Source organism: Stegodyphus dumicola, chromosome X2 (genome assembly GCF_044657685.1).
Source record: "Stegodyphus dumicola isolate Sdum_Otavi_A_Nest chromosome X2, ASM4465768v1".
Classification (NCBI taxonomy): domain Eukaryota; kingdom Metazoa; phylum Arthropoda; class Arachnida; order Araneae; family Eresidae; genus Stegodyphus; species Stegodyphus dumicola.
Genome location: NC_140781.1, coordinates 36,566,688 through 36,581,264, shown reverse-complemented (window position 1 = coordinate 36,581,264; position 14,577 = coordinate 36,566,688). Strand labels below are relative to the sequence as shown.

The 14,577-nt window shown below is 35.8% G+C and overlaps 1 protein-coding gene across 1 annotated transcript in view; it reads right to left on the bottom strand.

The window, feature by feature from the left end:
• The window catches only part of LOC118182210 (guanine nucleotide-binding protein G(o) subunit alpha-like), a 139,231-nt gene that overhangs the window by 38,623 nt on the left and 86,031 nt on the right, over window positions 1–14,577 (bottom strand). The window contains exons 3-6 of the mRNA XM_085809114.1: window positions 11,126–11,267; window positions 9,882–10,042; window positions 8,608–8,736; window positions 3,849–3,978 (exon numbers count right to left, since the gene is read on the bottom strand). Of these exons, the coding sequence (XP_085665240.1) occupies window positions 3,849–3,978; window positions 8,608–8,736; window positions 9,882–10,042; window positions 11,126–11,267 (562 nt within the window). The remainder of the gene's footprint in view (window positions 1–3,848; window positions 3,979–8,607; window positions 8,737–9,881; window positions 10,043–11,125; window positions 11,268–14,577) is intronic.

Sequence of the window (14,577 nt, the reverse complement as noted above, 5' to 3'; positions counted from 1 at the left end):
CGAATTTTCTTCCTCTCCTTCACAAACGCGGGCTCCCACTATGGCTTCAATTATCGCCCCCTTAATTTGGGCAAAATTTGCGTTTTCAACCCCTGAATGCGGAAATAAGGGTGATCGCGCATGTGCACCCTTCTTCACTTAGCCAACAACCGGACCCTCAATCGCCAAAAACCTGAATGACTTACATCGAAAGTCAAGTGGCAACCTCTGACCCTTCTGTCACGTACTTCCTGTCTTAAGGTCAACTACACAATGAAATTCCTTCTAGAACATTCTAAAGGACAAAGCGCGCGAAATCATGGCTTAGCAAAATTGCTTCCCTTTCCCTGCTTCTTTTCACAATGAATCAAAGCTTGTACAAAAATTGCAAATAAAAGAAAAAATAAATAATATTCTTTTAAACTAAATAATTTCCCAGAAGCATCTGTTTTCCCCCAAAATTAAAGTATTAAAATAAATAATTCAGAATCAAATAAAATTAAGATTTCCATAAATCAGAAAATCATTCACCTAGTTTTTATAACGCTATCAGACAAATTCTATACACAACACTAACTAGTTCTTAAGATTTTTCACTTTCTACAGTAACTGAGAAATACACTAGTGAGAGTCTTACAATAGTTTGAAAAAATAAATGGATGTAAATTGTCTGTCCCCTCACAGGAGGTAACAATGGCCGCCTTTTAGGTGCCTCCATAATAAAATGGCCATCACTTCTGGCCTTAATAGTGGCGAAAGCCTAAAAATGGCTATTTTCTACCATATAAAAATCACAATTAAAGTTTGAAGATCTACGTTTGATATTTTAATATGATTATTAAGAGTCCTTGTTTTGTTATCATCATTCACTGAACCTGCGACATTATTTATTTTATTAGAAAGCAAATCAGGACATATAATCACAAAATTTCGGTTTTTTACATAGGGGACACCAATGTTTAGACCTACGTTTATTTACTCTATGATTTCTCTTAAGATACACAAAACAAACGCTCTTTTTCTTAATGATGTGTTTCTACATTCTAAACTCATTGAAAATGCATCATTACAAGGTTCAGACATATGCCGTTTTTCAAAAAAATACAAGAATAAAATTTTTATACTTTAAAAATTTTTCATAACGCTTATAAGGTATCTCCTCCCTCCTTCCATCATGCTTTCGTGGTGTATCGGTGGCACACTCGGCGGGTGTTCAAGAGCTCCAGTTTCGACTCCCGGCGAGGGCATTGCATACTTTTCCCATCTCCTGCTTCAAGAAAACCTAATGACTCTGCAATGGCGCACGAACTAAAAGGTGGCAGGCAATAATTCGTCACCACTAGGACTTGACAATTAGGTCTGTCATCCCCAGACGCCCTTTAAAAGCGGAAGTATATAAGCTATTTTCTCCCTCCTTTCAGCATGTTTTCGTGATGTAACGGTACGCGGCGTATTCGAGTCCCGCCAAGGGCATTGTACATATTTCACATCTCCTGATTCAAAATAACCTAATGACTCTACACGCTTACTACTGCTACTGCTTATATTAATTAGCTCACATGCAATTGAAACAACAGATTTTATCTCAAAAAACGTATTTTTTCTTACTATTTACGTTTTCAGAACGTAAAATATCCACGGGTAAACTTAACCCCATACTCATTTTCTACTTCCTTTTATAGAAAATCAGTCAATGAACCTAAATAATTCTTGCCTGTTGTTCCAGGAGACATATCTCGCTGTCTTTTCTACCTTTTTATTAAATCGGTAGGAGGTGTAAAAAGGAAATAAAACACATGCAAATCGGTCCTTAGTTCAACCGAGGGATTCCAGTGTACGTAACTGAGTTTGGAACTTGTCATAAATAATTAATAAGTCTGTTTTCTGTTTGGCATTGATTACCAGTTTTAATAGTTTTTTGATATAAATCTGAAACGTTATCGTTTCTAAATCTTACTTTGAGGTATTCCACAGATTTTGCGTAATTTTCCTCCGTAGCAGGAAAACTCTCTACTATTGTTCTTGGTACTGTCTTAGGTTTTGCTGCTTGGGGAAGATAGTGAAACTTGTATCTCTTGTTGATACGTGTATCTTCATGTGTTTTACCGAATCTCATTCAAGACATCAGCCAGTTTTGCGAGTCCCCATCAAATTTCATCAGCTCGGCAGTCCTAACTGTTACTGATGAAGTACCACTGTAGAGTCAGTAGGTTAATTTGGAGGCAGACGAGATGAAAAATATGAAACCGCCTTCGCCGGGAATCGAACCACGGACCTCTGAAATACCGGCCCAGTGTGCTACCGTTACACCACGAAGGCACGCTAAGGAAATGGGAGAAAAACCGGATGTACTCCCCTTTTTAAAGGGCGCCTAGGGTTTTAGAGGACCTAGTCGCCAAATCCTGGGTGCGGAGAATCATCATCCACAATCCTTTTAGTTCGGGCGCCACTTGTAGAGTCATTAGGTTAATTTGGAGGCAGACGAGATGAAAAATATGCAACCGCCTTCGCCGGGAATCGAACCACGGACCTCTGAAATACCTGCCCAGTGTGCTACCGTTACACCATGAAGGCACGCTAGGGAAGTGGGATAAATACCTGATATACTTCCCTTTTTAAAGGGCGACTAGGGTTTTAGGGGACCTAGTCGCCAAATCCTGGGTGCGGAGAATCATCATCCACAACCCTTTTAGTTCGGGCGCCGCTTGTAGAGTCATTAGGTTTATTTGGAGGCAGATGAGAGGAAAAATATGCAACCGCCTTCGGCGAGAACCGAACCGCGGACCTCTGGAATACCGGCCCAGTGTGCTACCGTTACACCACGAAGGTACTCTAGGGAAGTGGGAGAAATACCTTATACCACTATTTGTTGCACTTGTAGAAAGGTTAAGGACGCTTATACTTTTTTCTCTTGCCTTTTACTTTAAACATAAACAATTCGTCGTAATATTATTGAGCTGCGCTAAATTCTTTTCCGTATTTTTTTTTTTCTGTAGAAGTTACAAAAAAGAGTCATCAGTATTTCATAAAGTTTTATACATTTAAGAAATTTGATCTAAGCAAATGTGGAAATCATCCAAGTCCGGAAAATCTGATCGAATCCAGCTCTCCAACGTATTAGCCGTTTTCGTAAATGCTCTTCTAATGGCTTTCCTTTTTCGCCTTGTGATCTCGAAATCCTCCGTGTTTGCGCGTAGGTATTTTTCATTTATTTTCTTAAATTATTCAAATAATCAAGCGTCGAAATTGATGCCACTATGCGACATATAGATAAGACATCCCGGTACAGGGATGCCAGTTTGTTGCTTAAGGAAAAATTACCAGATTCATAAAATTGAAACGACACTTTTAAAAATTCAACATTTATTTTTCGCACATTTCTTATTCTGCAATTCTCAAAAACAACTATTATTTAAGCAAAAACGAAAACGTTGACGTTATTCATCTGTGCTCGTTCTCTTCGTAAAAGGCCAATGCATTCTGACTGCCGCAGACGCTTTTAGTTTATCTATCAAAATTTCATCTTGCTTCCTAGATGTAGTCAGTAACTATGAAAAAGCAGTTAAATACTTAGAAGTAGTATGGTTATAAAATGTAGTTAACAGCTATATAGAATCGTAAGCGTTTGAAAACGCTCCAGTTACTCGATACTTTTCTGCACCTTTCATTTTCAGCTTATTCGATATTAAATTGTTGTATATTACCTCTATGAAACATGAACTTAAAAGATAATGCATGTAAAGAAAACTGCAGTCAAATACTCAAATTTATATCGGTATCAAAATCAACATCAGTCGTACACCGAATTTTCCTCTAATTTTAAATTTGAATTTTAAAACGTTTAGAGAAATATAAAGAAAACCCCTTACGGTAACTCCATCTTCGTGCAATACTTGGTCGTATTCACTGATCGCTGCTATGAAGATAATGGCTGTCACATCTTCAAAACAATGAATCCACTTTTTTCTTTCAGAGCGCTGACCCCCAACATCAAACAACCTGGAAAGAAAACGGTATTGAATTAAAAGTATGCATTGCACAAGATTAAATTAAAAACATCTCTACCTGAAAGCTGTAGGTACAGAAAATATTCTACTTATAATTTAGTTGCTATTACAATATCAAAGTATTGCTGCTGACAGTTTTTAATTACTTCATTTCATTTCACTAATAGAAAACGTGCTATTTTAGTTTGGAAGTTTAGTTCAAAACTTTTACCCACCATGACTGGTATCAGCACCTTTTGTCCAGACGTGATTTCCCAGTAAAATATAAACAAACTTCCGCACTAGATAAACTAGAATGCGCAAATTAATGAAGAACTAAATACTTTTTTTAAAGCTTCTCATCATTGGTACCAAGGAAAAAAAGCAGATAAATTAGCATTTCTAAAACCGCAATCAAGCCCACCAGCGGCCGAGCGGTAAAGTCGCTGAACACTGGTATTTCGGTCCGAGGTTCGAATCCCGCGAACGAACTGGCTGCATGGGTGTTTTCGTGGTTTTCTCCATGTGTAACGTGTATACGAGCCAGTTTCCCTTAGAAAGTCCTCCACGAAGGCATCCCTCCCCTTAGGCAGATAGCCCTCGAGGCTTTGCCGTAATTAAATAGCCTAACCTAAAATCGCAATCAGATCTACTAGCTAACCTAAACAGCGAGTTGAAAGAAAGATCTCTGGGAATCATGGCTAGCTGATTTACGTTAAAAGCAGTCCTTTGGCGAAGACCATGCACTGCGAAGCATTTTCGTCAAAGTGGTAAAATGTCCTTTGTGTATAACAGGGAAACAACTTCCTGTGGGACTGTTTCGCCTAGGAATCATTCAGTTGAAACCAATGCTGGGGAACAACTCGTTTCTCGGAAACGTTTTTCCTAGCCTCGGCCGTCGCTAGATGTAATAACCTCGTAATTCTCTAATAAGAAAGGCTACTGGCATGTAGAAATACCAAACAGGAAGAGTAATTCGGCAATGTAAAAAAATTTAAAATTAGGTTACGTCTCACCTTTATTTTGGCTCATTTGAGTTTTATTCAAAATCTACCCCAAAATATGGTTCCTGTTTGCTTCATTTTGAAAATATTACTCGTACATTTTTTATCATCTTAGCGTACTCCTGAGCCAAAATCACTTCAGAATTTTATAACAGCAACTGAGCTTTTCATAACTTACTTGAAAATGACTTTCATGACTAACTTTGATGACGTTTCAGACTGTTTAATGAAATTAGAAAAAATACCAATTTTCTTGAAGCATAATCTCATGGTTTTCTCTAACCAACTTTGATCTTCTGTGGAGGTGCTCGCCTTAGACACTGTTATCGCATTTACGTTTAAGCTTACTAACGAAATGTTAATTTAATTTAAAATTCTTCCCATTTTACTTCTTTTTGCCATGAGGTTCACTCATTCCAGAATTGGTGTTGATTTTGAGTGGAATAAGCTTTACTATAAAGGGTAGAATTTCACGAATAGGAAAGTAAGCTTTTGGTCTACTTCTACTACCCTGCATTTCGAAGAATGCTGTCGGCGAAGCTAAAGCTGTTCTTGCTGGAGATTACACTGGTGTGCAAAAATTACGGACGAGACGGTTTTTTCAATACAACTTTTGTACAAAAGCTTTCCAAATCAACACATTTAATACCGTAAGATCCCCAATACGTAAGGACATGAGTAATGTAAGCAACACTTACTAAAAGAGAAATCAGAGGGATAAAAAGAAGCTTTATTGAAAAAGTAGCATGGAGCGCAATACGACTGAAGACCGAAACATCCCTGTGATGGGTGTCCAGCAAGAAACCTCTGGTCTTTAATAGGGGATATGATCTCCCCTGGCTGCTAGGCAGGTTTCACACAGTCTGCCCATGCTGAGAATGAGGGTGTCAATGAGTTGTTGAGGCATTGCTGCCCATTCCGTCTTGCAGCGCCAATCGAAGCTCCGGAATCGTTACTGGTGGTAAGGTACGAGCTGCCAAGCGTCTGCCTAGAAAATCCCATACATGCTCGATGGGATTGAGATCCGGAGATCGTGCCGGCCAATCCATACGTTCAATATCCTCACTCTCTAAGAGCTGTTCGGCAGCTACTGTGCGATGACATGGTGCAATGTCGTCCATGAAAAGGAACTTCGGACCTATAGCGCCTCTAAAAAGACGCACATATGGAAGAAGAATCTCGCTACAATAACGGGTCCCGTTGACTGAACCTGTGTCGAAGATATGAAGGTCTGTACGACTACCAAGCATGATGCCTCTCCAAACGAGAACACCGCCACCTCCATACCTGTCCCTTGCAATGATGTTCGAGGGATGATTGCGGCTTCCCCGCTCTCTCCAGATGAGTATGCGATGAGAATCGCTACTCAGACTGAATCTGCTCTCATCTGTAAAGAGTACTCGTCCCCATTCATTGTCTCTCTAATTCCGGTGTTCCCGGCACCACAGAGAACGCCTTCTCCGATGGGCAGACGTTAGAGGTACACACCGTACAGGGTGTCGTGCAAACAGACCACCACCGTGCAGTCTTCTGGCCACGGTAAAACGCGATATCGGTCGTCCAGTCGCCTGTGTCGTGTGTCTAGCGATTTCTCCCGCTGTCTGCCGCCTGTTTCTTCTGGCCTGTAAGGCAATATACCGATCATCTGCGGGTGTGGTTCCTCGTGGACGACCACTACTAAACCCCCGGATAGCTGTTCCTGTAGTTTGAAATTGTCGCCAAAGTCGTGAAACGATGCTGTGAGCAATTCCGAACTCTGCAGCCACACTTGTCACACTGCGGCCTTCCTCCAACTTCCCAATGATTCGACCTCGGGTAAAAGCATCCAGATGTCGTCTAACAGATTGATTATTCGCCATTTCTCGCTGAGACAGCAAATCGGTGTGATTTTAACTGCTATACGGCGTGCAATCTCTTTGCCAGAAATACTGATCTTACACCGACCACATGCTTTATACTACTCAGACACTCCCCCATTACGTCTACCTGCATATCTGCGCATGTGCTACCGTACATCACCTTACTTAATCTCCTGATTGGTCTTTCTGTCCGCTCTGCCTTTTCGTTCAGCTGATATGCTAATTTTTCGACTTCGTCCTTAATTTTTGCACACCAGTGTATATTAGAAGGATCTTCCTTGGTAGTGTGTGTGTTTGATATTCTGTTGCGAGCTAGAAAATCTTGTAGTTTCTGCATATTTAGATTTAATTTGTTGAATTTTCTTGTTGTGAATGGAATTTTTGGAGATGAAACCAGCTGCAGGTTGTCTGGTAAATTTGTGCTTGCATAATTTGATTTTAGCCCTCACAAGTGGTGAGGTATAATAAACTTAAAGTGTTTTAACTTTGCTGTCTGTTTGCTTGATGATTAGTTATTCTGATGGTGAGAATTCATTGCACAGATCAGACGTACCACCTTACTGAAATTACAATTGTACTAGCAAAGTAGTTCAAACCCCTCATAGGTGTGTTACACTCTGACTACCGGCGATGATCAATGTTATTTATGTTCATTTTTTATTTATGCTCTCCGAAATATTGCCATCCTTTAGTGATGGTAGCGAAGAGAGATTTCACTGAATTTATTATAGAATTATACATTGTGTTGCTGCAAATGCTCTTCATAAGAGGAGTTATGTTATCACTATTACTGATATGAAAAAAAGCACAGTCTTTCGTTAATTAATCTTTCCATTCTGTGTTGCTTTCTACAGTATTTTCAATAGATTGTTGTTTTTGTGTTGTGACTTATCTCATTTGTCTGGTAGTAACATCAGAACAAGCCCATGAAATTTATCGTGAAAAGGTTGCGCCTGTCGTTAGCAAGAGCCTTAGCACCCCGGGGGACGGGTCTGAGGATCTCCCTCCCCTCTTCCCCTATCAAAACTCCCGAGAGGACATATTTAGAGTACCCCCATGCCGCATAGACACTATACATTTACAACTACCCATGCTTTCTGCGGGATTCAAACCTGGGCCCTTCGGTACTGCAGTCAGCGTCGTTACCACTATCCCGGTAATCTATCTGAGGGTCTTACACCCCTCTTTCCCTACCATCAACTTCCGAGAGGACTTTCGCCTAACCGTGTATTTACTGGAATCGGCTTTTGCCTTTCGCTAGCCGTGTTTGCTCCCGTAATTTCAGTCTTAGCCAAAGCCTACAATAGGACTTTGCCTTATTATTTATAAGGCAAAGGATTTTGCCTTATATTAAAACTTTAATACTTTAATTGCTTAAGTTTTACTTTGACATTTTATGTTCTGTTAAATCACTCAGAAGACGGTGATTTAACTATGTTAATTACACAAACCATGTAAGTGTTGAAACTGAAGTTATGATAACATGTTTATTTTCCTAGTTCAGAATTATTTTCACCGGAGAACTAAGATCATCTCGCTGTCCTCACGAAGACAGAATTTAGCTTCAAAATATAAAAAGTCCCTATATTCTAATGAAATTTTCGCATGAATGTCTAATGCTTGATGAATTGCAGTTCTTTAATGAATGCGTAAAATTGGTTTCACTGAAGCAGACTGAATATAAAAAAGTACTCAGTCTCCAAAAATATTAACAAATCAAATTTATTCATACATAATTTAATTTAAATAATTTCATTCAAAATTTCCAGGTAATCTTACTTGAAGTTCAAGTTCTTAAAGGAGAAATGGATCTCGATAATTCCGGTCGTTTTGACACGGGTTCTTAGTACATCTTGCTCATTTGGCAAGTAGTCTATTTGGGCCAGACGATCAAGTTCATCAAGGAAACTGAAAAAAAATTAATTTTTTATTCTCTCAGATATTATGTAAAATTAAATTTATTGATCTATATAAAGTTAAAATATTTAGGATGCAAACCCTAAATTTTTATAATGATGATTGTATGATATCACAAAGCAGAATCTCAGTGAAATGTAGTTTTTGAAATTAAAACTGTGAAGGAAATCAATACTTTGTATATCCTCTTTTTCTAAGTTTAGTACAGTACTTTAATCAGCTTTTAAATTTAGGGTTAAATTAATTACATTTTCTCCAGTTTTAGTCCACGTTATTTTTACTGATTCCCGTATATTTCGATACTGATTAGTATTCTTATTTTAACATTGTACAAGAAACATCACAAATAATGCGGTTTTAGAGTTGTTCTGACAATGCAGAAGATTCGTGTCTTTCAGATTAAAAAAATATTCTATAATCAGTATAAAATATTGAAGAACGATGTGCTTGATAGCTTAAGCTCATCCAATTTTAAAATCGTTTTCCTTTCTAAATAGCAGTTGCAAGTACTTATTCAAGTACATGATTGCAATAGTTTCATTATACTTTCCAGTAAATGGTGTCTAAACGGGATTAATATAGGTCTAAAATTTAAAGTTTAGTAAATCTTTGTTTATGGTGTTATTCAACTTGCTTGTCACTATGGCTGGAATGTCGGTTATGTCATTATAGCGTTGACCCTTCATGTGAAGTTTGATTTCCTGGAGTAAAAAAAAAGTCACTCGGATCCAAATCGGGTGAATATGGAGGATGAGGGATAACTAGCACACGTTTTTCGTTAGAAACTGCACCAGCATTCCAGCCGTGTAAGCGGAGAGCATTGTTGCGCAGCAAGGAGAAAATCACTCCTTTTTCATCATCCCCCCGGACGAACTCGCAGTATTCTTTTACATGATCGATCCATGACACCCAGCTAAAACTGGGAATTTAATCTGCTACTATAATTATAGCACTTGTCGCAGGAAGAAAAACTGGCTCCGATCCTTTCGAACAGACGGTGTATATCTTTGTATTTTAATATTTTTTATGTTTCTTTCTGCTTATAAAATTCCTTGTATTTGTAAGTAAGTTAATATTTAATTTTTTTTATTATGATATAACTTCTCTCAAAACTTTTGAGGAATCGCATCACTTACTATTTAGCACTATCATTCAATTGGTACTCATTGGAACGGCGGTAACAGCGAAGAACACCACGATCAACCCAGAGCCGCTTCATTGCTGTCAGCAATTGGTGAGTAAACAAGTTAGCATCGGGTACACGATGGGCTGCTTCGAACACCACTGTTGCATCCTCCTGAAAACAAAAACAACAACAACAACAACAACAAAAAAAAAAAAAAAAAGAGAGAGAATAATTAGACAGAGACTTAAAAAAAAAAGAGAATAATTAGACAGAGACTTAAAAAAAAAAAAAAAAAAAAAAAAAAAAGAGACTTTTAGTGACAACAAAAACTTTTTAGATTTTTTTGAATATGGCAAAGCACAGAAGGGTTACCCGTCTAAAGGAAGGGATGTCTTCTTGGAGGACTTTCTAATTTTCAAGAGCAACATATTCACATAATTACATATAATATAAACTACATATTCTGAGGAAATATATATAGTATATATATGTATACTCTATATATAGAAATATGTAGAGTATATATATATTTATAACGAATATTCTATCATTCGTATAAAGCTAATTTAAAGCAAATTTAAATTTAAATTTATGATTATGAAAATTTTATTGTATACAAATAAAAGATTAATTATTGCTGCGAACTAATTTGCAATATCATTCAAATTCTGAGAGCATATATAAATTAAGTATCTAAAACATACCATGAAAAAATATTCAATAATCCAAAAAATTTAATCCTAAAAATTTTAAAGAATTTCTAAGACTAAATTAATTTGCATAAAATGAATAATTGTTGAGCAGGCAGGAAACAGATCGTTTCAAGGGAAAGTTGCCTCCAAACCTAACTCTTCAATTACTCAGTTCGTGTTTCGTCATCCATATAGGTATGGCTATAGTAATATTCAAAACCTCCTATTAAAAGGATAGTTAATAGTTTCGTACACTGAAGTGATTAAAAGAATGATTCAATTCTTCATGATGAGCTAGCAGCATAAATAGTATAAACAGCATGCTAATAGCATAAATAACATGCCTTTTATTTTAAAAAATGCTATATTTAAGCTTATTAAAGGCGAATAATATTTAACTTTATTCCCCTAAAACTCTTCAGATCTGCTTATCAAAATGAAGATATACGTATAATCACTAAAAGGTGTGGCAACAAGGTTATTTACAATTGGAAATTGGATATTCAGTTGAAATCTATTTAATGACGAACTTCCAAATGGGGATGGAGAAAATATTACTTACCACTCGAGCTTCACATTCATACTCAATTTCCAATTCTGACATAGCGTTCAGGATGGCAAGCATAGACTGAATGGTATTACTGTATACCATAGATCTATACTGCCTCAGATCTTCCTCGCTGAATCCACTGTTATGGATAATCCTAAAAAGAAAATAGAGAATATAGAATATTTTTACTAACAGTAGGAAATAGTAATAGATTAAAATATAGTGAATAACACCAATAAAGCATAATGATACATTTAAGGTTCATAAAATATACTACTGGTCATCCAAAATGCAACTCTATGAAAGCCAAGAGTTAGCAGCGCCAAATTTATTTGACAAATAATGTAAGGCACAAGGAGAAATTAATTAGCATTACAGCTCTTTTTGATTTGCGAAACACAAAGAAATTAGTATCTTGCGTAGTCGTCATGATTGGCAATAACTGCTAAGACAAGCCTCGGCATAGAAGTTTAGATTATTCGACTGTGGCAAAGCCACAAACGTTACCTACCTAAGAGTAGGGATATTATGGATATTATTATATATAGGGATAGCATGCCTTCGTGGAGGACTTCCCAAGGGAAACTGGCTCGTATTCACATTATACATGGGGAAAAGAATGAAACCCAACCATACAGCCAACCCAGTGTTATTCCAAAAAGGATCCATGTTCCATGTCCAAAACGTTAATTATTATCAAAGTAAAAACTAGTAGCTTCGCGTTCTACATAAATTCAAATACAATTTTTATGCACTTTTTTAATATTTAGTATCAGTTGGCATTCAAATCTTGTATCGTACATTTATAATTATTGGATTTATGACTTACGTTTAGCAAAATAATTTTCAATAGAATCATAGGAACTGAATTATTCGAACAGACTTATTGGATTTCTTCAAGATTACTGTTACATTCCTTCAGAAAACATTCACTGAGGTCTTTGGTTTTGAAAACTTTATAGCAGTAATTACTGAACTAAATGACAACAAAGACATGAAAGACAAAGATGTATCAGTTCAGTAGCTTAATACCCTGAATTCTAGTAACCTGGCTTCAGAAATATCTGGATAAATAAAATATACAGGAACACCTCGAATTAGTGCAAATAACAGAAGAATAAATATCATGAGAAATAAAAGAACCAAATTATGTTACTTATAATGGATCAGTTAAAAATGGTTGTTAAGTAATGTTAGAGCTATAGGATCCTTACTGTGCCATATTATCTACCTTATTTGATTTTCGCTCCGTCTGCACAGGAAAAGTCTTAAAAAGGTTTTAAATAACATTTGCATTACATCTTTAAATGAACAGAAAGCACAATTTTGTGCGTACGAATAAACTCCGCCACTTGCAGATATTTAACAGAAGAAAGTTTAAAAGTTCAAATCTCAAATTAAAAGTACCGTAGTCGGAAACTATCTAAATGGCCCTACTTACATTAACTTAAAACTTTAATGGTGCATATTAATGTCGATTAGCAAATGGCTAAAGCCGGATTATTCAGTGGTAACGTTGGGCAATGGAAAGTAAACGGCCGTTTTAGATATAGAAGCGATAGAGCCTCTATATCTAAAACGTTCTAAACCTTCGATTTAAATATATTTCAATCTAATTTGCTTCCTGGTGATGGCTACGAAAAGGAAAATTTATAGTAAAGGTTTAATTCATAATAATTGGCTAATTAACATAAAATACGAAGACACTATGGTTGATAGCTGTACTCTTGATTTAGTTTTTGCCATTGAGTAGCTTGCTTTTCAAGTATACATGTAATATATCAAAAAGTCATCCTCGAAACCATTCCTCTATTTTGGGAGAAAAACCTCGTGGGCTTTTCCGTATTAAAACAACCTAACCTAATCTTTTAAACTTTGATTTAGCAGTGTTTGTACATTCCTGAGTACCAATTACATTATGTATGGTTGTGGATAGTAACTACTAACAAATACTACGACCTCATCTGCTGTCACTGCTGTTACACATGCATATTACGTTCCTGTTTATAATCTCCACAGACAGTTTTGTTTTAGTCTAATAGTTTGTGACAGAAACTTTTGAATAAGTCCCGGTTAATTCGTAGCCTAAAGATCCATCCCGATAAATCAAAAGATCTCTGTCGAAATGAATTACTCAATTCTCTTTTTTTTCTCCGAGTATATTGTATTGTAAATATCATCCAGTTTTCTGCAGTCAAAAAGTTCCGTATAATTTCCTATGAAATTGTCTTATAGATTTCTCCTAAAATCAAGAAGCTACACTACTTAACAAAACTAAAGAATTCTTTAGAATTATTGTATAATTTTCCATAAACTAGGTCTGAGATTTGCTAGAGAACTTTTAAAATTTTATGTATAGCTTTTGTAGCGTTATGGATAGAGATTCTATAGATATTTGTATAGATATTCTACAGAAATCTATGTATAGATTCTATAAAATTTTAAGATTTTTTTTAAAGGTCACACATTTAGAATCATATGTAACTTTAGTACAATTAACTAATATAATACTATTAAAAATATCAGATTCTATTTATAGAACATTGGGTTGTAATTCTGAAGGATTTTAAGCAAGTCTCTTGGCTTTAAATTTCTATAAAAGATATATAGAAACTTTTGATTATTTAAAAGTCTTGTAAAATCACCAAAATATTCTTTGGAAATTAAAGAGAAAGAAATAAATTTCATTTTTGGGTCAAATGTTTTAACGTAATTCTAAACTGATTAAAGGGGAGATATAAATTTTAATACCATTTTGATTTCAAAATACATTTAAATAAAATAAATATGTCTTAAACAAGAGTTAGGAAATCATTTCACTTATCAGGGAAATTTCACTTATCAGGTACATATATAAAAATTTAAAAGTATCAATTCCAGGAGTTAAAATTCTTTTAATTAACCACATTAATTTAATTTTAATGAACTTTATGATCTGAACTGATTTTACATTTTTACAAGACCTAAATTTTGTATTATTAAGCACTATTGTAGATAAAATTGCACAAAATGTTGCATAAATTTAGAGGCTAAGAAAGCTTTAGTCGATAAAAAATGGAAAAGTGTATATATTTGCTCTTGTATGTCTCGCACAGTAATTAAAAACGGAAAATTTGCTTTGATTAGAATTTGAAAACCTTGCAGATTTCTGGGGAATACCATTCTCTGACGGTTTTGTAAAATTTGTGTACGATTTTGCAAAGCAACATTTCTGTAGAATTGTTCTGTCAAGGCTTTATAAAATTTCTACAGAATTTGAAAGAGGAAAACTTCTGTAGCGATTACCTATAATGTTCTATAGAAATTTCTGCAGAGCTGTATCAGTTTCTACAAAACTTTTCGTGCGTAAGAGTATTCCTTTTTAAGCAGATTAATGATTTGACCTCATCGGAACACGAACAGAAAGACAGTTTTTTAAGAAATTGTTAAGAATGTGACTCTTTCTCTTCTTGGATAACCATAAA